Source organism: Platichthys flesus, chromosome 3, assembly GCF_949316205.1.
Source record: "Platichthys flesus chromosome 3, fPlaFle2.1, whole genome shotgun sequence".
NCBI lineage: Eukaryota > Metazoa > Chordata > Actinopteri > Pleuronectiformes > Pleuronectidae > Platichthys > Platichthys flesus.
In genome coordinates this window covers 15,228,127-15,253,079 of record NC_084947.1, presented here as the reverse complement: position 1 = coordinate 15,253,079, position 24,953 = coordinate 15,228,127, and the positions used below count along the sequence as shown (strand labels likewise).

Sequence of the window (24,953 nt, the reverse complement as noted above, 5' to 3'; positions counted from 1 at the left end):
CTCACTGCCAACATTGCTGCAAAAACCTGCTCATGTAGATACATGCTGAACAACATCAGGAGAACACGTCCCCTTCTCCCTCAGAAGGCGGCGCAGGTTTGGGTCCAGGCCCTGGTAGCATCCGTTTCAAAACACAAGGACTTGTGTATCGTCCTGGTACCCAGCAGTTTGGGTCTAGTCTACATCCAGGACAAGGTTAGACCTTACACCCCAGCCAGTCCACTCCGCTCTGCCTCTGCCAATCAGCTTGCTGCTCTCTCACTGCGAGCTAGACACTCAACAAAATCAGGACCTCTCCTAAAGGGTGGAACAAGCTCCCCATTAACATCAGGACACCAGAGAGTCTACAATCCACTAAATGAATTGTAATTTACTGTAAGGTACAGGAAATATGTGGTCCTCACAAGAGTAGAAATAACGGACAAATGCACAAATGCAATGCGTTCTTGTTTGCCGCCCTCAGTGGTTCCTTCCAACACATTCCCACACATCCTTCTCTTTTCCCTTTCTGTCCCTCATCTCATTTTCACTGACCCGTTCTTTTGTTCCCTGTCTGAAACCTCATCACCGCGTCTGGTACCTTCTTTGTCTGCTTTCTATGGAGGTGTGAGAACATTTCCAAGTTTAAAAGCTCACGGCTATGCCTCTATCAGTAGGAATCGGTGCACCATTTCTTTTGTTTGCTCTGGGCTATGTGCCTAGTTTGCACTGACAGTTGAGAATATATCAGCTCGGATCACCTTCACATTAGACTGCAGAACTATTTTGTGAACATATCTGTGAAGAATTTGGCACAGTTTTCAATAGTCATCCTAAGTATATCACTGTGAGCTATAAAAATAAGACTCCTAAGTCAGAATAAAAAGTTGGCTCATGTCTTATTGTGAAAATATTCCACTTTGCTGATGTGCTGGATCAGCTCTCGGGGAAAAGCTTAGCCAAACAACTCTTCAATAAATTACAGATGTCTCTTCACTGAAGGAGCCTGAGTCACATCAGTCACAGCGCTGGCATCGAAATGACATGCGTCACGAAAAGTGGTTCAACCGCTCCCAGTGAACGGTTTCAACGGGGAAGACAGGAATGGAAGACAATGACGTAAATTTCGTAAATGCTGTCGTCTGAAGATGCTGGCTGACATTGTGATGCAAATGAATGTGTGTGATTCAGGTAATTTCAGGTAAATCTGAATCATTTTACAGCATCACTGGAGGTCACTGTATGCCAGGCTCTTTGGTGAGGCCGGTGTAATCGCAGACCCATACTCAGTCCAGTGGCTGCCCTATTTGACCTTTATTGACAAAATGCCAACATCTACACAAGATCTGATGTAGAAAAAAAGGTTTAGATGCGATACGAGGAAGTGTGATGAAATCGGATAAGGTAAGATAATCCTTTAATAGTCCCACAACCGGGTCATTAGCTGTGCAGCAGCAGTAAGTAGCGCAGTCAAAACATACATAATTTATAAATAAGCAAACATGCAATATCAACACAAAGAAATATAAAAATAGAATAGAAATATTATATTCAGTGTAAACTGGTGTGTGCAGAATAAATACAGTGTAACCGGATTAACCATTGAAGTGCACAGATAGAAATTAGTATTGCACAGTTAAATGAGTTAAACAGAACTGTTTACATTGCTCACAGTACCTTGTTAATTTATAAATTTCTTACCCATTCAAAAGTTAAATACATTTACTTTACTAACGTTTAACTACTACCTGCTCCTTTTGGCTGAGTTCCTTCTTTAGTTTAAACACTAAACTAAAGTCGGGTCCTTTAAGGTTTTGTGGGTCTTGACAAAAAAAACATACGACTTGTTGTCGGACTCCCTCTCCTCATTGTTTCCATGTGCCTGACCAGTGAACACCTGGATGGGATTCAATGTCCCTGGTTAACACATAGCAGGTGTGAAAATATATTGATTTTTGCACTTTACAGAAACACTGAATTTGTGTATTTGTCTTACTGGATCGCTTTCTCTTTATCTTGTGCTATGTTTTTTCATTCCTAATGCCATTTGACCTCACCAGCCGTTGACCACAGAGACAGCTGTGGGTGTGTTTGTGCACCCACTCTAATATTTTGTTTTTGTCTCTCTACCTCACTTAACCGCTGTGGGCTTCCCGAAGGAATCCCATCTCTCAGGCCAGAGAAGACGCATTTTTGGCTCATATGGCTTCAAACTGCTTTTCCTGGAATTGTTTGGCTCAGAAGAAAGGAAAAAAAGCGGACAGCGAAGAGAATCGTTGTGGCTGCAAATATTGGAGACGTTTAGAAAAAAAAGGCAACAGGAATTTTTGTTCACTTTAATTTACAATTTTCAAACTCCTGAGGTCATTAAGATGTGGCACTGATCAGTGTTTTATAAAAGCCTATAAATGGTAGGCCCCCACACACTCGTACCATGTGCCTACCAGATGTGTTTGCCTCCGGTGGTGGTGCCACTGTGGCCAGTTGTTTTTCATCAGGTGCTGGAAGCGAGCACGGGTACAGGGAGATTGATACCTCTGAGGAAAGACAGCACAAGTTGGTAAAGCAGATAGAAAACAGAGGATTAATACACTTCAATATCCATTTTCTCCAACCACTGTATCTCACCGCCAGGAATTATTCGGAATTTGTTGTCTTCTTGCGCAATTCCTTTCCCGGTGATTGTGAATAACAGATACTAAAAAGTGTTAAAGCTTAACACACACAGTTTCAGTTACATGAGTTACTCAAGAGGCCTCATTAAAACAGCCAGAGTGTGTTTTACTGAATCCTGTAATCCAAACAACATGATGTCTGTCAACAGCTGCACAGACACAAGCGCATACACATGGTAGGAACTGGCTCAACATGTCACCTTGTGTAACGCTGTAACAGTCACTGCGAGTCATCCATCATCAACCGGGACACATGACAGTTTTATAGTCGTGTCGAGCAGTGCTGATGTGACAAACACGCAGCAGATATGAACTGCAATCAGTCAATCCACAGACATTGTTTTAGTTTTCTCCTCATGCATTTATTAAAGTGGATATTAAAGGTCATTGGTCAAGTTTGGACCTGCAAGTGGTGCAACTACAGAGGTCTGAAAAGAACCTCACAGACATGAGTGGCTGAAGTCACACAGACCAAATAGAACTGGTGGAAACAAGGCCAAGAGTCTTTATACATATATATTAAAAAACAATCTGTTATATACATCCATGACAGCTTAAATCCGTCCTCTCCATAGTCTTAAAAAATCTCCTAACTAACAATACCAGTAACAAATATGACAACTTATTGACTTTTTTTAAATCTTTTGAGCAAGGATTTTCATTTATCCAAACTTATCGCATAGTGTGGATCAGGACCATCAGGGCATGATGTGAGAGTGATGAGTATTCTATTATTTTTCAATTAACTACACTGTACACCAAAATGGAAAATAAACACCAGGTTTAAATTACTTCAATACAAATGGTTGATGAGAATGGACATAACTCCTCCCAGCTCCATCATATGTCTGCTAATATTCCAGATGTTTGTACCAAATGTTGAGATGAGAATAGTACTTTACATCATTGTCTATGTGAAAGTCCAAAGATTCAAAACTTCTAGAAAGATGTTTTAAATGTCAAACTGTGTGTACTTGGAATATATCCAGAGGACTTTATACAAACATCGACACGGACCAAACTTCTGGACTTTGGACTTCTGCCAGCCAGGAGAGCTATTTGACTCTGTAGGAAGAGTGTGGCTGCACCATCATTGAGGATGTTTATACAGGAGCTCTTCGATTGTATCGGTCTAACTTACATTGCTAAGGGCAAGCGGAAAGACCTTGATCAGCTCTGGGAAACATGAACATCATGAAAGTAGATTGTAAACAAAGTAGGGAAAGACTATTTCATCTTATTTGTATTATACCTAGTATAGATGCAGGTGAGTGTGTGTGTGTGTGGGTGTGGATATGTATGTCGGGTACGTACCTCTGGTCTCAAACTGTTGTTAATGTATGTTTTCAATGTGTTATAAGTAAATTAAAGAATGATAATAAACATATTGTGGAAAAACAATTACACATTACACCCGCCCTTTCAATACCTGTGACCGGCACAGGCTGCTTAGATGATTCAACCTTAGATGACCCGTCAACAAGAGAGGTAGAGAGAGTAATCCTTAAATAAAGAAAATGCAACCAAACAAAGAGGATTTCCTTCTGCTTCTGGATCAAATATTGTTGACAAATGCCTTCTCAGACTAATTACTGTCAAAATGATGGGCTCAGAAGCGTATTCTTATTTGCATCTCCATAACAGTGGACTGTCACTGAGGCTTTGAAAATAAACCACAACCTTTCAACAACTGTCTGAAACAGACATACCGAGTCTACTGGCTCGTCTCAGCTTAACAGTCACCTCCCCGTTTCTTCTGGCAGCACTGGGTTTGTTTTGCAAATATAAAACTATGACACATGGCAAAGGCAGCATTGCATCTGTGCCAATGAAGAACAGTTTCAAAATGCATCCAAACAAATATGAATACAAAACTGTCACATACAGTCAATTATTATTTTCTTGATTTGATCAATTAAGCTTCAATGAATTATGCGAAACAATCTTTCTAAGATTCTAATCCTATGCTTTTAATTACTCATTTTGCTAAGTCAACCGTCCAAATCTAAATATATATTCAGTTTGCAAAAATAGAAAACATTAAAAGAAAACGCATTTCTTCACATTTATAAGAACCTTAACTTTCACAATTAATCAATTATCAAACTGTTTATTAATTTTCAGTTGGTCCACTGATCAATAAAACTAATAATTGGAGCTCTACTGCAACAAAAACACTGAAACTAAAATGATAAAGAGTAGATATGTATTTATTGGGTTTGATGCCACTACACCAAAACATACATGGCCCATACACATACAATAATGTGAAGAAGAGGTCCACAATTCATTCATGTTTACATTGTTCTTTTTCAAATAGGCAGAGAGAACCAAAACAAAAGGATCAAATAAACTGTGTGGTGAACATGTCAGATGCTAAAAAGATTCTGGAGAAAGAGGTGCGTGTGTTTGAACATTTGAATTTTCTAAAATGACCATTTTTCAGTCCTTGCGTCCACTGATTTGATCAATCCCTTCCCCATGATCAGGAAGTCCTCCAGAATCGCCTCCACATTAGGAACAGTCTTCACTTCCTCCCCCGTCACCTCCACGCTCCGAGCAGACACCTGCGACGTCTGAGGGAGAGAGTAAAACATAAGGTCGGCGTGACAGATGTTGACAGGTGAAAAATGAGCATATTGGAGTTGACATCATAATAGGGCTAGGGGACATGGGAAACTTAACCTTTACCTTAAAAGGCATCGAGATGAAGGCCTTCGGTTTCCATAAAACTGCAATCACTGTTCCACCATGGGGATCACAGAAGAAGAGAGCGAGGTCTCCGAACGCCTCCTGGAAATATATCAGGTTGAGTGATGGAATTCAGGAAATAAGCAGACAATTTTTTGTTGCAGTTGTCGATTCCAAAAGCAAATCCTACTATATTATATCCTTAATATAAATTGTTACTTCTTGATTGGTCGTAGCCAAACATGGGAAAAGAGAACACATCACACCAGTGGTAGCATCACAGCACAGGTTGCCCGTTAGGCAAGGGATATATTTAAAAATTGTGCCGCGGCTGGGGGAGCAGTCGCTCCTTCGCCCTCCTCTCCGCGCCGCTGGAGGCTCAGTGTGCGGCACCGGGAGGTCCTCATCCGGTGGCGCCTCACGGCTTTCTCTCTCTTGGACCGCGGGGCGTCCATCGCCGGCGCAGAAGGCGGGCCGTTGGAGGGGACTGGGTACGCGGTCAGCAGCGGCCACTCTGGACGCGCGTCGGGCCCTTCTCGCGGATCACCTCAGCTACGGCGACAGCTGGGGGGGAACCCTCCGTTCGCGCGGGGGGCCCCCTCCGGCGGTGCGCCTCGGCTGGCGCCTAGCAGCTGACTTAAGGCCTAATTATAGTCCTGCGACTGCAACCGCGGAAGGCCACGCAGCTGCATCGACGGATCCGTTTTGGTTTATGCTTCCTAAACGTGTTGCGCGTGTTGCAACGCAATTCACCGCCAGAACACTAGGCGGAGTAACTTTTTTTTTCGAAAACAAAACACACAAAGAAGAGACGTCTTCTTCTTCGTCGAATGTTTATTTACATCGCCACTCCGGCTCCTCATAGCCTATTTCTGGCGGACAAATCGGCCAGTCAGTGACGGTTATACAAGTGGTCATACTTTCGGATCTCTTCTGCCAAGTGCTCTTGGTCCATATTCGTTCTTCTAAATCTTCCGTGATTTCCGCGTATTGTGGGGCATGAAACCGGAAACTAGACTCCGGACGGGATGTAGTAACCCGACCAATCACAAGCCTTGCGGGCTGCGTGAGGCTCGCGTCGTTTTGTCGTATAGTTAGAAAAATTGGCGGACGCACGCAAGCCACCAGAGGGCTCGAAAGGGGCGTGTTGCGTGTCTTGCGTGCATGCGTGCGTCTGTGCAACACGAGTATAATTTGGCCTTTAAGGCCAATGTATGCTTCTCCGTTTTGACGGACACGGACAGATAGGACCGCCTTCTCCAACTAAAACGCCCTCTCCGTGGCTCCTCGGAGAGCTTTTCGTGAAGCTCTCATTTTTCTAACTACATGTCGAAATGGCGGAGAGCCCACGGATAGCCCTTGGCTGTGATTGGTCCGCTAACGCCAGCATTTCGGAATAGAAACTTCCTGATCCATTCCCTACATCACAATAAACCAAAATCACAACTACGACTCTGTGATTAATGTGACAAGTGTGTTAAGCCAGCGGCGTTGTCCGGCTGACGGTGGCTGGTTAGAGCACTTACGGCATGTGTGTACGGTCACATACGGTTATAACGAACTTTCATAACGGGGCTAGCGGGCTAGCCACCATGCTAACTGCGGTGGGAACAGCGCAAAACCCGCTGACTTTAATCCCACGGCTGTCATGACACTGTTTCTCAAACACCGTCAGGTTACAAGCAAACACTTGGTAGTAGTTAGTATCGGGTGTCCCTGCTGACTGTGTGTGGAAGCTGAGGGGGGGGGGTGGAGCTAGCTGCCTCCGTGTAGCTTCAAGCTGTTGCAGCTGTTGAATTAGCAACGCAGTTTGGAAACAAGACCGGGGAACCGCTGCGTTAAGACACGATAACATAAGCATTATGACCCGCTGGGTGTCACTTTATTCCAGCAAAAACTGTCGCGTCATCAACATCCTTTTTCTATTAGTTGCCATCGTTCACTGTGTGTGAGGAGCCGGGAGGACATAAATAAACCAGCGTGGACTTCTTCTATATACCTCATGAGGTAGGCTTCTCTAAGCTCGACTTCCGTTGCGCCATCTACTGTTCTGGCGGTGAATTGTTTTCACAAGCAAAAGGCTCGTAGAACTATAAATCAAAAAGGGTCCGTCCGCTCTGTCCGTCTGCAACGGACTCTGAGAAGCATACTGAGGCCTTGAGGCCTTTAGAACTGGTGCGGACCAGGGGAATCCGACTGTTTAATTAAAACAATCATCGCGAAGGGCCACGGTGGGTGTTGACGCGATGTGATTTCTGCCCGATACTAAAAACAGGTAAAACTGAGGAGGGCTTGTTAAGTTATCTTGACTCATGCAGTGTAACTTGGCGTAAAAAGTATGAGCGTAGCGTCTGATTAAGTACTTTATTCTCATGTGCATCGGCTCTAGTCATCCGTCTCATGCACAGGTAACAAGGGAATTGACAACATACGTCATACAGACAGAAACCGTAACACATCTAATAAACGGGCAATACTGCTACCGTAAATCAATGAGAAGACCGTTCTCTATAATGATACTTTAACAGGGCTTTTTTAGACAGGGTTAAAAGGTGCTGTTTTAAATTATCCTTGTGGTATTTTGACCAAAATATGTTACCGTCATTTCATCAAGATCCCAAGGAACCATAATATGTCTCTGTTAAATAAAGTTTAGTTAAATCAAAGATTGTTTCATAAATCTGATTCAATTTGTGCTCATTAAAAGATAAGAGTGATGAAGGGTTGAACATTTTTTAAATAGTGCTTTTTAAATAATGATTTAATTATTTTTCTGGCACAAAAGGTTGAATGAATAACAACAAAAAGAAAATAAACAAATATCGGTATCGGCCAGATTGTTATTTTAAATATCGGTATCGGCCAAGAATTTCCATATGGGTGCATCCCTAGTTAAATGCAGAGGTTGAATTTGGGTGTGTTGTGCATGTCTGTGCATGTGTTTGGTATGAATATACATATCTTAATCTTAAACGAATAACAAACATGTTGAGGCAGCTTTCTGTCATCAGGCGTCAACGCTGCTGAACTAACTGAACTAACGTGCATTCTCTGTCAACACAGTTCAGAAAGTGCCCAACCTTTGTTATAAATAAATGTAATCATGACTTCTTTTTCTTTATAACATTGCCTTACTCAATTAATTATTTCACATTTTTTTCATAAATTTTTGTTGTAACATATTTCCCCGTCTATTTTTAAGCTTGTGTTCTTACGTTTTTTGTCAAGCACTTTGATCTGCATGTTATACTGTGAATACTATGAATCTGAATGCAAGAACAACCGAGTAAGAGGCTCCGAAGTCTCTCCACAGTTTCTCATAGAAGCCCCCTAGTAAGACTTCTGAGTAATGTCCGAATGTGCCCATTTGTGAACACAGCAGGAGGTCTGCTGCACAGCAAGTGAGAGATTGTGTTGATGACCCTTATTACATGCGACAAACACAAAACGGAAAACAAAACAAATATCTCAGGATGAAAAAGTTGTGTCATACATGCTGCAGTGTTGATGTGTGAAAGGCAAACTCCAGAAAACCAATTGTGGTAACTTTCTCTGGAGTTCAGGTCTGAAAACCGCTTCAGTGACCTCAGTTAACTTCTTTCCATGCGCCCTTTCATTTACCTCTATTTGATAAGCTCAGTGAAATGGTGGCGTGCATGAGTGCAGCAGCTCTTTGCTAAGCTTAACCCAATGGATCTGTTTAACTAGTGCAATCATTACTTCTCAAACTAAATGTGCATTTAGTGGCTGAAGGAATGTGTATGGTGGTTGATGTGGTTTCAAATGTTAAATGAACTTAACTTGAGGACAACTAATCTCATTGTATACTGCACAATCACAATAAAGCTTTCTATTCTTTTCTATATCAGCTCTCGGATTGACTGATGATCCCTGTCATTGAGGGCTAGGTGTACACAGTGTATACTGTGCACAGGCTGTATTGGCTGCATAATGTAGCAAATGTCCTTTCAACGCATCAATGGTTGATGGGGACAAACAACAAGAAGAGAGATGGAGTGAGAAGGACAAAGACAGAGGTCAAGCGTCAAGAGGCTTGCTGAGAAATATGCATATAGGTCATGTATATGAGTGTGAAAAGAGAAGGTGAAGACCATGGATATTACTGCTTTAGTAGAAAAGAAAGAGAGATATCATCAGTGTTCATGCATCAATGTCATGGCTTTTTGAACAATGCACAGACATGAAAGTTTACTGGGTATTTCCCAGTTATCTGTTTTATCAGGAAGCTACTGCTTTACATTTTTATCAAGGTGATGTGAAACTGACACCCTCCCTGACAGACTCACTCTGAGCTCGGCCAGGTAGAGCGACACCGGGTTGTAGTCGATGACAGGCAGGGCCCCCCCGGGCTGGATCGCGCCGCCAGTCATCCCGCCCCTGCTGAAGTTGACAGCGGGGGGGTCTACTGCTTGCGCGAGGAGGGGAACCTGCTTCGGGCTCAGGTGGATCAAGACGTCGTAGGCGTCCAGAGGAGGACGCATGATCACCTGCGCGCAAACACCAGTGGATCAGTGAAGAGGTATTTAATGACAGTTCGCTGAAACATTGGATCATTTAAGAAATGGTGAGTGAATGAGAGATTTCAAGTGACTGCTACTCACCCTGACATCCTGAATCTGGCTGCCGTCCATCAGCTGATGTTCCAGTACTTTCAGACTCTCTGCAGCCACCATCACCACACGCTGCAGCATCTGAAAACACAACCAAAAGTAGCTGTAGACATTCTGGAGGCTACGGTTTCAACCCTGTCAGTTTGTTGGATGGTTTGATTGATTGTCAGCAGGATTACAAAAGAGCTACTCAACAGATTTCCATGAAACTTGGTTTAAGGATGGGACAAGAAACCATTTAACATTGTCTGCATTTTTTTGATTTTTCTAATTTCACACAGAATAATTTATGGATCCTGAGGGGATAAAAAGAGGCATATTTCAGGCAATGATCTTTAAGAGTTTGCAATTTGGTGTGGCTCGATTCAATTTAAGGGATCTATTGGGGCTTGGTGGAATTATTTATATTACTGGTTGCCATTACAATTATCACTGTAATAAAAACTGCATGCACACAAAGGCAATGCCATCATAAATAACATTACATCAAGAGCAATATCCTGGAGTGTAGTGAGAACCTAGTGATAAGCCTTATCTAATCCACTAGGATAAACAGAGGGATCCAATCACAAGTAGTAAGAGGTTCTTTGTTCATTTACACAATTAGAAAAACAAGCATAATAATAAAAATGGGATGCTTTTAAAAAAAAAAAATTCATGATCTTTCAAAAAAGGTGCTTAAAATTACTTTCTCCTTACTGAACGCACTGAACTCCTCAAACATTTATTTCAGCTGATTCCATCGCATTACATTGTTCTTTTGTATTTTAACTTCTCTCGGTCAGATGGACCAAATTATGATGATTATGTTCATTCAACAGGATCATTATTTGTTTTACGGGGTAAGTGGTCTGGTCTGCGGCCGTGTACATGTTGTTGACCGAAAGCCTCTTGTGAATTCAGAACGAAAAACTTAAACATTCATTCTGATTCAATGCATCCAATCTGCTCCCTAGTGGTCATTCAGAGGCATTGAAACAACTACAAATAACCCACCAGGTCACTCGCTCATCATCTGTGTATTTGTCTTGAAAGACGTTTTCAGGTTTGGGAGTCAGTGAGGGTGGGCATGTGAATCAAAAATATATTTATATAAAAACACATGCAACCTGAGCTTCCAGAGAGGGGATAATTGACATAAACATTACAATTTTGCTCATTAAGCCCAAGATGACATCACAGTGGACAAAGATCCTGCTCTCAGCAGGCGTATAAAAGAGGATGGTGGGAGAGGCTTGGAGTCAATGTTGGGCTTGTAGGTGGGAGTGAAGTGGGCGAGCGCAGGAAACTTATCTGGGTCAGCTACGCACCATGGGGAGCTGCTGCGTGCATCTTTTTAGGACACTGCTGTGCATGGCTGGACTCTTACACAGCTACGCTCACATCCACACAGAGGAATACAGAACTAAACATTTACCCTATTTCACCACGTCAGAAAACGGCAATGAACAGCAACTGGTGAGCTAAACCTGACGGTCTCCAAAAAACATATGAAGTGCTTTCAAAGAGTTGGCTAAGGAGGCTGTGGATATACTAAGGGACATTGAGCCTTTGAAACGTTGTTTATTAATTCATATTTTGGTTTTATGCTAAATTAATAAATACAATTTCTGCATTTCCAGATCAATGATTTACATGAGGTTTTGGAAAGACTTCAGAACCATCAATTTTCAGCTCTGAGAAGAAAGATCGGCTATTTGCCTGTGGTGAGTAGTGCAGACAATAATCTCGTCTAAAAATCTGTTTTGCGATAAACATTTATAATTTTTCCAGGGACATTTACTGTTTACTTATCAGCTGTAAATCATTAATCAATACTTCTTATAATAGTTGCATATAATTTGACAGTGTGATCCAGGAGAACAATGTGCACTGAGGAAAGGCTCCAGGATCGGGAAACTATGCGACTGCTCTTTGCCAAGAACATGCAACTCTTTTCTACACCGTTGTTTGTAATTAACTGTGTTTGTGACCTTGTTTATGTCATCATCCCATTTTGTCTTATTCTTTGACTGATCACTGATCACTTAAAATGTGTTGCTGTGCAAGTTGTGCTTGTGCGTTTGCATGTCCACTGACCTGTACACTAGGTCCTCGCTTGGTCCACATCGATGTTGTTTTGTCCTTAGGCGTAGCTATAAACATGACAGGCAGAGACTCTCTGGAGGCCATGAAGTCATTCTTGATTTCTGTGTAGTCAGTGGCTACACGTGACCAAAGAAGAGAACAACAATTCAACTTTGCGTGGAAACAGCAACACACATGAGCAGGATGTTAAAGTATGTCGGGTGTGTAAATAGAAAGCGGACAGGAAGGATTTGTTTGTGTGACACGGAGAGAAGAGGGGTGTATGTGTTGGTGCGTGTGTGTGTGCGTGCCTAAGAGTTGGTTGTTGAGGTTGACCACCAGTGGGTTGTTCCTCCAGTCAAAGGAGGAGAGCAGATGAAGGAAGCGGAGGAAGCCCACCTGGGGAGAACTGGGGAACGAGGACAAATTCACTCACATGACCAACTGAACCAACAAAGGCATGTAAACAGACTGTGTTCTCGCAGGCGACCCTGATAACGTGCACAGATTATCAAAAAGTAGAAGTGGTAGTCACCCAGGAGGAGTGAAAGGTGCGGGCTGCATGAAAAGTGACGCCACCAGCAGGTCGGCCGCGTCCTCTGTAATGTCCTCACTGAAGAGCTGAGCTCCCAGCCAGCGCTTGACCAGGCGACACACGGCACCAAAACTTGGGTGCTCCTGCTGCAGCCTGACAACAGAAAGATGGAATGTAAACAATGGAGAAGAAAATAAAGTAATAGTGTAATCGCAGAGGAAGCAAAACAACAATGATACAGGGGGAAAAAGGAAGAACAGGGAGGAAGAAAAGTAGGTCATAAGTTAAAGAAAGTGAAAATATGGTCCCAAAATATCTGTAAAGATTCTAGCTGCAACACTGCTTTCTCAAACGCAGGTTCTACTTTGCGTCACTGTTTGAGTTTTACCCATGTAATGTGCTCGTGAGCAGAGGCTTGTGAATTGTGGCCATCTCCAGAGCCTGAGCCTCCTCATTGTCCCTCACAACCAGCAGGCCCTCTGCATTCACGCTCTCCCTCAGCACCTGAGGCTCCCGATGATAGGCCACCTGCACCCGGAACGCCAAACCGTCCTTGACACATGAGCAAATGGAGGCGAGAGGATGTTAATAAACAATCCAGTGAACTTCAATGGAAAAAAAAAAAAAAAAAGTGCCAAGGCTAAAAAACATCCCAGATCTAATAAGATTCCAACAAACTTGTTTTGCATTATCTCTACAGTCAGGTTCACAGACAAAGTGAGTCATGTAAACAAACTCACCTTCCAGACATCCAGGTGTGTGGGGCAGGGCCTGGACGTATAATTATGTTGGTTCTTGAGCAACTCTCCCAGGCTGTTGTGAAAAGCGGCGCGGATATGACGGATAGCGAGGCGGTCGTGAGGCCACTTTCCACTCCCCTCCATGTGACAGATCACTGCAACAATGAGGGTTACCAACACATGTTTTAAGAGTCTATGAGGCCAATTACCTGTGGTTAAGTTGCTGTAATCTTCCAGCTTTGACGTGTGTACAGGGAACACACGTGCAAGGAAAAGAGAAATTAAGTGAGAGTGAAAATTGATGTGTAATGTAGTCTCTAAGGTAAACAGTGCATAACTCACTTAGCAGTACCACTTATATTTTAATTGCTATTCTTGGCTTTTATTATTTTATAAGAGTAGAGACACGAAAGCCAGGGGCTGACATGAAGGTAGATCAGGCACTAACCTGTGATAGGGGTGATATAAGGGGGGCACGGTTTGTCTTCCTTTGGCACCAATGATCTGGCAGTCTTTTCCCTCTCAAAGAAGGAATAGTCCAGCCTCAGTGGCTGAGGGGGAAAGACCTGCAAGGCACAGCTGACATGTTAGAACAGTCACAACGTACAATAGCCACAGCTGTCAACACCATTAGAACAGCTCTCTGAGCAGGAGCTGCATGGAAGAGGTCTTTAAAATGATACTGAATTACTAAAAATGTTGCCAATAATTACATGAGTAATAGAGCAATGAGTAAGAGCAATTTTCCTGTTGAGAACCAGAGGCTTTACCTGTGTGTATCTGAGCGCAGGGTGAGCTCCTTGCACTGCTGTGATGGCCAGAGGCAGACCCTCCAGCCTCCACAGTTTTCTACTCAGGTCATCATAAGACTGAACCACCTTCAGACTGTCCTCCTCTCCTGTACTGGGCACCTGAAGACACAACTTCCCATCATTACTTGCACTATTGCTGATAAAAATGTCCTTTTGCACATAAGCATCCTTTGCACATTACTTTTCTTCCATGTGTACAACTTATATCAATTATATTATTCCTCAGGCCAGCTCTTATTGTGATATATTCACCTACTATACATTTATGTAAATGCAATGTATATTTATACCTATTTATTTATACTGCTATTTAGCATACTACTGTGAAATTATACACATTTAATATATATGGCTCATAACATTCATATTTTGTACCATACCTGCCTATAAACTAATAACAGTTTATATAAATGTCTACTTCACTGCAATTTACTCAAGTATGTCCCTATACAAATAGCCTTTACGATGTAAAGTGCGTAATAAATTAATATTCTGTACCTTATTTTTTTTCTTTCTTATTGCATATTTTATTGTTTGTTATCCTCTGTGTGTTCTTTCTAGACCTCATTCTGACTATCTGCTTCTGTAACAGGTGCATTTTTACTGCATGGGATCAATAAAGTTTCTTATCTAATGGTGCAATACTGACCCCCTACACTGGTCGTCTACATTATTTTATTTAATTTGTCATGCAATAACAAACATTCCAACATTTCAGGCCTTAAATAACACAATATAATTAACAAACATAACATTTAAGAAAACAAATAAATATATGTACAAGGGTAAACAGATACTGCCGGGCCCTCATAGCAGATTATACCCCAACATTTACCCCAAATTAATTATATTTGTTTTCACTGAATCATCAACTTTATTTTCAATTTAAATGTCTAAAAACATGTCAATTAAATCTCAACGACTTACCTCACTTCCCGTCTTGATGACGTCATCCACCATCGCCCCCACATACCGCACACAGGACTCGGGGATCTCTGCGTGTCTGGTGGACAATAAATATCACATTTCCATTTAAAAAGAGACAAGTGAGGCTTCCGCAAATCCACACCCCTACCCCCCACTCTGCTTTCTGCTGTCAGGGAATGTGCTGAAGTCAACTGGGGCATGATTCAGGGTTTTATTACATTCATGCGCTGGCAGTTAGCATTAGCTCGCTAGCTAACGGAAACATCCCTGGGCTCCGTGTGCCGCAGCGGCTCGGGACATGAAGCGGACCGGCAGGAGACGCAGCTCGGTGTGGGACTGCTTCGAACAAGTGGGCAACTTCGTCCGCTGCATGAAATGCGACGCGACGCTGAAGTACTGCGGCGGAGCCACTAGCACCATGATGCACCACATGAGCAGGCACCATCCGCACACTGCGCCGCTGGACGAGGACGAGAAGCCGCTGATCTGCACCGTCCAGTGCAGCAGCGAGGAGGAGAGCGCCGCTAACAACCAGGACATCATGCAGGTGAACGTCATGTCTCCCAACGTGGCGGCGAACATCCACGAGCGAGACTACGGGGAGAGGAAGCGCCTGAAGCGGAGCTCCGTGTGGGACATTTTCATCAAAGTGGACGACGAGGTCCACTGCACCATGTGTGACACCAAGCTTAAGTACAGGAGCAGCACCACCAGCATGATGTACCACATCAAGAGCAAGCACCCCGACACGATGCCTAATGACGGGGTGTCACTGGCCACACACGCCGAGGTGACTGAACTCATCTCCAGGATGATAGAGAAGGACATGCTCCCCATCAGCATGGTTAGTGGGGATGGGTTTCGAGAGCTACTTGCATACACAGTGCATAATTATAGAATGCCATCTACTGGTGAAATCACACGTCTTATTGAAGGACACTTCCATGAGAAGGTGGAGGAGCTGGTGGTGCAGCTGAGTAGGGTGGAGAAAGTGGCTCTCACTGCTGAATTCTGGACAGAACTGCCCTTCCAAAGGTACATCACAGTGTCCTGCTCGTTCATCACGGAGGAGTGGCTGGGCAGGGCAGCCGTGCTGCAGACACACAAGCTGTCATCAGACAGTCAGCCCACTACAGACAGCGTCACAGAGAAGCTGCTCAACACCGTGAAGACGTGGGGCATCGATGGGAAAGTGACAGCGTGTGTTCATAACAACACACAAGACATTTTGTCAGCACATGCATGTGCCCGCGTCAGCTGGGACTACGCCACTTGCTTTGCCACTACACTGCAGCAGGCCGTCAGTAATGGGCTGAGTGGGGATTTAGTCCGCATCATAGTTTCTGCAGGGAAACTTGCCAAGCACTTCAGTCACAACATGCTGGCGGTTGAGGCCTTGGAGCAGAAGCAGGTTCAGATGTGCCTGCTGCAGCACAAGCTTATCCAGTCGAGCAAAGCTCGATGGGACACGATCTGTGATATGTTTGAACGCTTACTAGAGCAAAGGTGGGCTATTAAAGCTGTGCTCTCCGATCGCACAGTCACCAACAGACAGGAAGCCCAGACCCTTGAGATTGAAGATGACTACTGGCAAATAATTGAGAATTTCACACCTGTGCTGGCAACCTTGAAATGGGCAACGACAGTCATATCTGCTGAAACAGAGGTGTCCATTTCAAACATCTACCCAATCACATTCAGCCTAATTCAGACTCACCTTGTGCCAAGAGAGAATGATGTTGAACAAGTGTCAGAGTTTAAGCTGAAAGTTCAGACGTCGCTTAGGAGTCACATGGAGGTAGGCATGAACTAAGTAAAATACATTTGGTTATATAATGTATATATAATGACAAAAATAATCTTCCTCTTCATATATTCCCTTTTTGTTATTCTACTGTTTGCAGGTCGACTCTAATGACTTGTCGTCCAAACCAGCTCTGATCGCCTCCATGCTGGACCCTCGTCACAAACATCTCAGCTTCCTGACGCCGACAGGGAGACTGGCTGCCAAGGTCAAACTGCACGAGCTGGTTTCAAAGTTAGATGTCGTAACGACCACAGTGGGTCCAAAGGATGAACAGCAAGAAACCCTGATCACGCCTGATATTAGCCAGGTGGCAATGCCCACACAAATGAGAAGTGACACCAAAAACACCATGATGTTGCTCCTCGGAGACAACTACAGCTCCTCCTACGCCACAGACTCTGAGGCTCAGGTAGACTACTACTTGAGAGACATCGCCCCCTCATTGGACATAAACCCCCTTGATTGGTGGAGGGTGAATGGGCCGAGATTCCCCAAACTGGCCACCCTGGCGAGACACTATTTGTGCGTACCAGGGGTATCGCTACCGTCTTTGTTGTCTGAGTCGGGACAAGCGTTTGCTACAATGCGAACAAGACTGAGCCCAGAGCATGTTGACATGATGATCTTTGTAAACCGAAATGCGTAATTTATAAGACCAAACATGATGAAGGCTTACGCTGACTTCCTGTACTGATCATAGATTAAGGCTACTGTGGTGCAGTGGTGGACACAACAGTCAGAAAGAAATGGGCGATAACAAGGCTTTAACAACAGGTGCTTCCCCAATGCTGACGACAAAAAAAGTTGAATAGATTGTATTTATATGGCGCTTTTCATGTTTTAGAGACTGCTCAACGCACTTTACAGTACAAGTTTCATGAACCCATTCACACATGCATTCATATGGTGTTTCTTCTACTACACCATTTATAAACAGTCAAGGTAGATGTCAGATTCAGTATTTTGCCAATGGGCACTACAGGATGCAGACTCTAGGAGACGGGGATCGAACAACTGACCCTCTTTACCTCCTGAGCCACAGCTGCCCTCAGGTTCCTCGGAGAATTTAACTCTTCCATTAAAAGGTCCAGAGTGCGAACTGTTAAAAATGGAGCCACATGGGAACTCACTTTACAGTAGTTGATATCAGCTGAATTGCAGTTGATTACTTAGCTACATAAAGCCAGTGGTAAAATTATGTCAGCAACATCATCATTCACCTTAACCCAAGTAATGTTTATAACATGGTAGTTACAAAGTACATGTCTTTATAATCATGTAGTTGTAATCTTTGTAACCATGGTATCAAAGTTAATATTTGCACAGATAGAAGACACTGAACAAACTACCAATGTATAATAACCAGTATTAATGTGATGGCTGTTGTGTCTCAGTATGCTGATCCTATGATAAAATACATACAGCTGTAGCAGGTGTGAGATGATCTGTTTGGGGACCAGTCGTTTCTGGCACATGCTCTCTCCTTCCCACAGCACGGCCTCGGTGATGCCGCCGTCCTGGAAGCGGCGCAGCTCGGAGCGAGGACCCCACAGCTGGCGAAACTCGGCTGCCTAACAGGGCAAATGTCAGCCGTATTAGAACTGCAACCAATTTGTGGCCACAACTACTACATTTAGATTACTACAATCCTGAACATATTTTAACCATACTACATAATAATAATAATAATAGCCATGGTTCGGTGAGCATGTGTAACTTTAAGCCTGTGGGACAATGTAGTACCAGAGTGCTCCCTCTTCACTGCACTTTTGATACTGAACTCAAATCAACTTAAGTTTAACTCCTGTTACCACATTGGGAAAAGAAGGAATGAAACACTCCACACATGCACAGAAGACAGAGACTGGTGAGGTTACCCTAGGGCTGTCTGCAGGCGGACCTCTCTCAAGCACAGAGGCGGCCAGCTCCGGCCTCAGGAGCAGACCGAAGGAGAGAGGAGGTTGAGCTTTGTGTTTTGGGGCTTCACTCTCCACACACCACTGTGATGAAACCAAAAAAATGAATTAAGTTCAACAACTTCATTGGTTTAATGACCGTAGAATGTACATATATTTTGATGGGCACTTTTAATCACTAACATGAACTGCTGTAGTAGTATTAATGCGGATGTAATTACCTCCACTGAGAAGGCTATGTTTATGTGTTTGACAGCAAGAATTCGAAAAAGCGACTCAACAGATTTCCATTAATTATTGTTGAGGGGAGAGGCATGATGATAAGAATTCTGGTGCAAGATCCAGGAACCGTTTGCGATAGTGTCTTTCAACAATTTGCTTCACAAAGAGTAATTCACGGATCTAGATTTAAAATTAAAAGTAGGCTCTTTAAGGGACTGATATTCATGAGTGTGTGCAATTTGATCCAGATCCTCAAAAAATCTGGATCTAGTGAAAACAAGTGCTTCACATGGGGACTGTTCTGCCTTTGCTACTAGTAGCACAGAATATATACTATTATGGGAGGAACACATACCTCCACCAAGGCCCAACAGTCCCCTTAAAGCCAATCAAGCCGCACCAAATTGCACAGATGTAGATATCAGTCCTATCAATATGCTTGATTTTTGTGATCAAGAACTCAGCATTATTACTTGAAGAACTCATAAAAATGTAAAAATATACTGTGTAAAAATCAGTTCAGCATCTTTGCATTATCCTGCTAACTGCCAGACAAACAGACTAATGGCAAAAACAAACAACCTCCTTGGTGGAGGTAAAAAATTGGTGTGGACCACTGAATGTAAATCATTCCCACCTCAGGGTCTGGAGAGAGAGAGTGGGTGATGAGGTGAATCCTTTGGCCCAGTCCTTGCTGAAGCAGTGACAGTAGGAACGGGAGAGCAGCATGGACATAATTCCCACTGTGGTCCATCAGCTCATTGAGGAGATTCAGTTTCTTACAGCTGGACTGAAGCTTAGCCAGCTCACATAACCTGAGTGGAAGAGGAACCGACAGTATGAGAAAGGGAAGACTAACAGGATGAGAAAAGTTGTTGTTGCATTAGTTGATGATCTGAGCCGTACTGGAAAACGTGGTCGCTTGTCCTTATCATGGGTTTGGGCGTCATGAGGAGGCTGTGGAACCCATCCACCGTGGGGTTGTCCCAGAACTGCATCGACACAGACGCCTCGTGCTGCAGCTGAGAACCGATTTGAAAACGGTCAAAACCTGATGCTTCCTCTCACTGGTGAAAACGTAATAATCGCGCATTTGTTTTTACAGTATTTACCTGTTTGTAGGTACAAGCAGTCATATCAGCACACATGTTGAGATGTCCCGAGGGGTCGACAAACACCACCTGGAAAGCACTGTGGAACTCGGCGAGAGATGGCTGCGGGGACAGAAAGGAGGAATTGTATAATAGTGATTCATTTATAAAGTGTGAAAAAATGACATTGACAGGTTTGTAGTCTTAAATTCAAGCTGGACCACTCACAGCTGTAGAGTCTGGATTTTTGGCAAGGCTGATCCCGTTCACGGTCAGGTCTGTAGAGGCTGAGGGTTAGAGTGACAGGTGTGGAAGTTACAAGACATTCAAAACAGTGGAAAGCAATTTATTATTACTATGACATATCACATTATACTATATACATATTATACAATATAAAAAAATCTGGAATTAAGAAGATTTTAAATGTTCCTACCCAGAAAGTTCAAGCTGTTGCGAAGCAGCTGATAGGCTGTCATGGTGTTACTGACTTTGCGAGATGTTAGCAAATAGGCCAGCAGCATTGAAGACAGGAATCCATTAAAACAACCAGTGCCCTGTAAGAAAGAGATAAACAGGGTTAGAAGAATACAAAATGGACATAAGCTCTGTGCAACAATCAAATGAGCCTCTTGCCTGGTCGAGCTCTCTCTGACGAAGCCAGACTTTGAGCAAAGCCACCCCTTCTGAAAAAGCTGAGCAGTGGGAGCTGACAGCCGAAAGAAACTGGAGGTGAGCCCTGGGCAGTAAATCCCCCAGAACAGAGCTGTTGTAATGTGGAGTGGGTGGTTCACTGCTCTCTGTAGAAAACGAGAAAAGATAACGCTTTAGAATGGGATATCTCCAGGATTCCCCTATGATAATTGTCTGAATCGTTTTTTTTTAATGGATAATATCTGAAGAACTAGCCTTACCAGACTGGGCCGTCTGCAGTCCAGTGTACCACTCTGTCCGGATATTATTCCTCTGGGGGTGAAAACGACTGGGCTTGAAGAACCCAGGAGGTGGACACGCATGCACGCGCACCATGAAGCTGGAAGAGTCTTGAATGGACACCACAACACATCATGTCTCACAATCATAGACAGATAAAAACATTCAGAAAAAAAAGAGTCATAGCTAAAAATCTATCCAATGAAAACTAAATTCAATGCCCATAGAGGCGGTCAGTATGATGTGAATGAAAAAGTTCGATACCAGGAGGGGTCAGCAGCAGGACGGGTCGGAGTCGGTTCCCGTGGAGACATGAATAACGCATGGTGCCGATCTCGGATGAGGACACGAGATGCTGGGCCAGGCCCGCCAGGTACAGAGCTCTTTTTCTCGGATACCTCTGGTTCAAGACGTCCTTTGGGTGGAGGACATTCTAATAACAGAGGGATTAGCAGAACAAAAGAGGTCAGTGTCTCTTAGCACCCAATATCTGTTTTGCATTCAGCCTGTAAAAAGAGGGCAGGTGACTTACTCCTGGGATTGTGACAGCCAGGTCCACCATGACTGCTGGTTTGGTGCAGGTGCCCAAGGGGTAGCTGCCGATCAGGTCAACAGATGCAGGAGCTGTCATGTGGAACCTGCCTTTTGTCGTTTTGGGCATCAGGAGGAAAGGGATCTTAACTGCACCTGACAGCCAAGACAGGTCACTAACCTGAACACGGAGATAAAGAGTTTTTAAAAGGTGCTTGCATGTGTCTGTGCGACTTTGTATAGAGCTGAATGAAGGGGATAAAGCTAACTATTCCAGTAACAAACTTTTTCTCTACAAACCTCAACCTCTGGTGAATCTGGCACAGCCTGTAGCAGCCCGGTGACTGTCTGGACGAAGGCATCTATTTGCCGTTTCCTGTGCTCACTCAGTGTGACCTCCTTCAGCAGCTCCTCCATCTGTCAGTTTTGATAAATTTAAGAGTGTGTGAAAGTTCAATGTCTACACAGGACAACAGGCTTGAATTAAGACAAATTCATTTCCTTTTCCTTCTCATGTCTCTGATGACACTTCTCTCTCAGGTCTAACCTGCATCTTCAGCAGGCTGCAGTGAAACAGGCTCTCCGCCTCCTTCAGCTGGTTGAGCTCCTGTGCAGTGGGAGGTCTGTACAGGTCACTTCTAGACAGCTTCACCGCGTGGTAGACCACCTTGTCATCAGGTTTGCTCCTTTTAGCTTTGACGGGAGCATCATTGTCCTCCGCCTCATCAGCGGGAACAGAGGGAGTCATCTGTGAAACAACACACAGCACAACATGAGGCAGCAGCAACACCTCAGACTGACATGTTTGTTATTATTATGGAAGGGAATCAGCATAAGGTTATGAATTTGATAATTGTTATCATACTAGAACAGATTTATTTCGGGATATAACTAGAGAAGGTTACAAAGTGCTACACAAAATACATGGGAATAAAACGATACAGAATAATACAAGGAAATATTTAAACAATAACAACTACTAAAACCAGTTAAATTCAGCATTAATAGGCTTTCTTATAGAAAAACATATTCTAGGCATCAATTAAAAAAAAAAAAGAAGAGCTGACAAGTCTAATCTCCTCTGGCAAGGAATTTGAGAGCCTTTGGGCCCTGATGGCAGAAGCCTGGTCACCCTTATTCAACAGCCTTGACTTAGGAACTACCAGGAATCGTAATAAGAAGAGTATAGATATAAGGCTTGGAGAATTGAGAGTTAGTAAATTGACTGCTAGATGGTCAAGACCATCCAATAATACCTGCTTTTCTGATTTTAGCTTCAGAAAGTGACAAGACATCAATTTCGTGATAGCCCTGAAGCATTAAGTTAAATTTCTCAGATGACTGATTGCGTTGCAGTGATTGAAGTCTCCATTAAAATGACTGATAGGTGGAAAAAGCTGGACCAAGAACAGAACCTTGTGGTACTCTGCACGTCAGTGGAGCTGACTCTGAAATATGATTAACCATGTATGCCTAAAATCCTCTTTGAGATGTGACTTCAACCATTAAGGAGCAGTATTGTATGAGCGTTAACGCTGGTGTTTGTCAAGCCCCTGTCATTCTGTTTCAATATCTCTGTAGGTAATGGAAACCAATGTAACACGACTGTGGAGTTGTACGTAAAGCATGAGCGCAACATCCATGCAGCAGTGAGTTAGCATCGAAAAGCTAAGCTAGGTTCATGTTAAACTCGTCTTATCTCACCTCGAGCGGCTCCTCTGCGTCTGTCTGCTCCTTTTTCATGTCTGGTGTGTTCTCAAGTTGAAGATAACTCCTGATTTATTTAGTTTGGATCCACACCACTCTTCCTTCTTGCGTTCTCACGTGTGCACAGGGTTAGCTAAACATGCTACCAGGACACGATTCCCCTGATTGGTGGAGAGGCTGAAGCGGTGAGCGGTGATTGGCTCGATGCTCATCAAGCCCGCCCATTCGTCGACTACAGCAAGATAGGTTACAGGAGCAGGCTGCCATATGGGCTGCGTTCAAAAAACCCAAAATAATCTCCTGTCCTAACCATAGATATATATATAAAGGCTAGATGTCTCATCCGCGTTTCCGCTCAACGGAGTCGAACGTCCGCACATGGCGGCCATCTTGCCACAGGCAGCTCGCCCACCCATAACATTGTGTTGGTAGTGGTACATGTACTTTTTAAATGAAAAAAAAATAATCTTGATGTATATTTGTAAAGGGAAATCTTGTACCTATATAGAACAGTATTCTACTTTTAAGAAAATAACATAATTATTCATAAGTATGCAGTGTCATAACTACTTCTCTGACGTTTGTAACAAACCGAACCGTTTAAAAATAGGCTGAAAATTTAGCAAGCTATGGTTATTTAAAAAGTACGTACCACTGCAACACAATGTTATGGGTGGGCGAGCTGCCTGTGGCAAGATGGCCGCCATGTGCGGACGTTCGACTCCGTTGGCCGAGACATCTAGCCTTTTATATATCCATGGTCCTAACCACTGCTCCTTCACTCCGATGGAAAACGACACGAGGTCTGTACAGATGTAAAAGATTCAGTGATTTGATTGAAGTTCTTGCTTACTCGGCTCCAAGGTGATTCTTTTTATGTCTCAAACGGTTTACTATCCTTTTCTTTCTGAATGACTACAAATGTTAAAACCTCAATGGAAACTAGTAGAAACCCTTAATGTGGTTTATTTGTCCTCATGTAATTGAATATTAATTTGTGAAGCATTCCCCATGGATCCACTCCTCCCAGTCTTCGGTGTAAAATCTCTGCAGCAGGGATGAAATGTTGTGGCATTTCTCCAGAAGAGGCCATTCTTCTGGAGTTCCTCTCTTGCCACGGCGCCCGAATGGTCTGGGGTTCAATTTGTACTTGACTGAGCAATTTTCAAAGTCGCTGGACACGAGTCCTGTCGACACGAGCAGCCGATGGAGAGAGATTTTTTTCCTGAGCTCGATTTAGCAGCGTGATTGTGAAAACCACACAAGGTAATGGGGTTCTCTTGATAAATCTAAAAACCTTTTTTAAATTAAAAGGGGACATGCAAAGAGAGATCCTACTTTCTGGATCGTCATAAATCAAATCAGTAAATACTGGGAAAGTCCTGTTGACATGTTTATCCGCGTGTTGTTGAATCGAAACTGGAAACTGGACAAAAGTCTGAGGACACCAGGACATCACACTCTCATTGCCCATGTCTTCTGGGCGTCGATCAGCTGGTGTCACAGTGTCCTGTGATACTCAGCATATTCTGTCTTCTAGTGTTTCGCCCGCTTTGACACTAGCTCTATATTTCTCTTTCACTCCAGGAGCCATTTACTCAGTTTCAGCTTTTTGCCTCTTCTGTATTTCCTGTAAAATCACTTATTTTTGTACCTTGAGATGCGGAGCGACACTTTGCAGAATGTTGT

The 24,953-nt window shown here is 43.4% G+C and overlaps 3 protein-coding genes across 3 annotated transcripts; 2 read left to right on the top strand and 1 right to left on the bottom strand.

Moving 5' to 3' along the window:
* Positions 1-4,846: 4,846 nt before the first annotated feature.
* Positions 4,847-23,408, bottom strand: nol6 (nucleolar protein 6 (RNA-associated)). Its single transcript, XM_062382171.1, has 26 exons — positions 23,262-23,408; positions 22,105-22,305; positions 21,858-21,974; positions 21,559-21,738; positions 21,291-21,459; positions 21,008-21,136; positions 20,730-20,893; positions 20,530-20,650; positions 20,322-20,380; positions 20,115-20,216; positions 19,909-20,024; positions 19,640-19,817; positions 18,742-18,864; positions 18,287-18,435; positions 15,058-15,133; positions 14,089-14,229; positions 13,767-13,884; positions 13,319-13,473; positions 12,967-13,130; positions 12,579-12,731; positions 12,355-12,452; positions 12,056-12,180; positions 9,968-10,057; positions 9,653-9,853; positions 5,346-5,447; positions 4,847-5,230 (listed from the first exon to the last, which is right to left on the bottom strand). The coding sequence occupies exons 1-26, from the start codon at positions 23,298-23,300 to the stop codon at positions 5,081-5,083; spliced, it is 3,420 nt and encodes a 1,139-aa protein (XP_062238155.1). The 5' UTR covers positions 23,301-23,408; the 3' UTR covers positions 4,847-5,080.
* Positions 11,249-12,062, top strand: LOC133947263 (cocaine- and amphetamine-regulated transcript protein-like). Its single transcript, XM_062382173.1, has 3 exons — positions 11,249-11,434; positions 11,599-11,682; positions 11,825-12,062. Exons 1-3 carry the CDS (start codon positions 11,288-11,290, stop codon positions 11,930-11,932), a joined length of 339 nt encoding a protein of 112 aa, XP_062238157.1. The 5' UTR covers positions 11,249-11,287; the 3' UTR covers positions 11,933-12,062.
* Positions 15,099-18,294, top strand: LOC133947246 (E3 SUMO-protein ligase ZBED1-like). Its single transcript, XM_062382172.1, has 2 exons — positions 15,099-16,855; positions 16,962-18,294. The coding sequence occupies exons 1-2, from the start codon at positions 15,356-15,358 to the stop codon at positions 17,508-17,510; spliced, it is 2,049 nt and encodes a 682-aa protein (XP_062238156.1). The 5' UTR covers positions 15,099-15,355; the 3' UTR covers positions 17,511-18,294.
* Positions 23,409-24,953: the final 1,545 nt, after the last annotated feature.

Bases quoted from the DNA above. Each gene is read 5' to 3' on its own strand.
- LOC133947263 (XM_062382173.1), top strand. From the start codon at position 11,288: ATGGGGAGCTGCTGCGTGCATCTTTTTAGGACACTGCTGTGCATGGCT. The intron at 11,435-11,598 runs GTGAGCTAAACC...CTGCATTTCCAG, and splicing joins ACGGCAATGAACAGCAACTG to ATCAATGATTTACATGAGGT. The intron at 11,683-11,824 runs GTGAGTAGTGCA...ATAATTTGACAG, and splicing joins AGATCGGCTATTTGCCTGTG to TGTGATCCAGGAGAACAATG.
- LOC133947246 (XM_062382172.1), top strand. From the start codon at position 15,356: ATGAAGCGGACCGGCAGGAGACGCAGCTCGGTGTGGGACTGCTTCGAA. The intron at 16,856-16,961 runs GTAGGCATGAAC...TACTGTTTGCAG, and splicing joins CGCTTAGGAGTCACATGGAG to GTCGACTCTAATGACTTGTC.
- nol6 (XM_062382171.1), bottom strand. From the start codon at position 23,300: ATGAAAAAGGAGCAGACAGACGCAGAGGAGCCGCTCGAG. The intron at 20,217-20,321 runs GTGAGTGGTCCA...CTGTCCCCGCAG, and splicing joins AAAATCCAGACTCTACAGCT to CCATCTCTCGCCGAGTTCCA. The intron at 14,230-15,057 runs GTAAGTCGTTGA...TTGTGTCTTCAG, and splicing joins TCATCAAGACGGGAAGTGAG to GTGCCCAGTACAGGAGAGGA.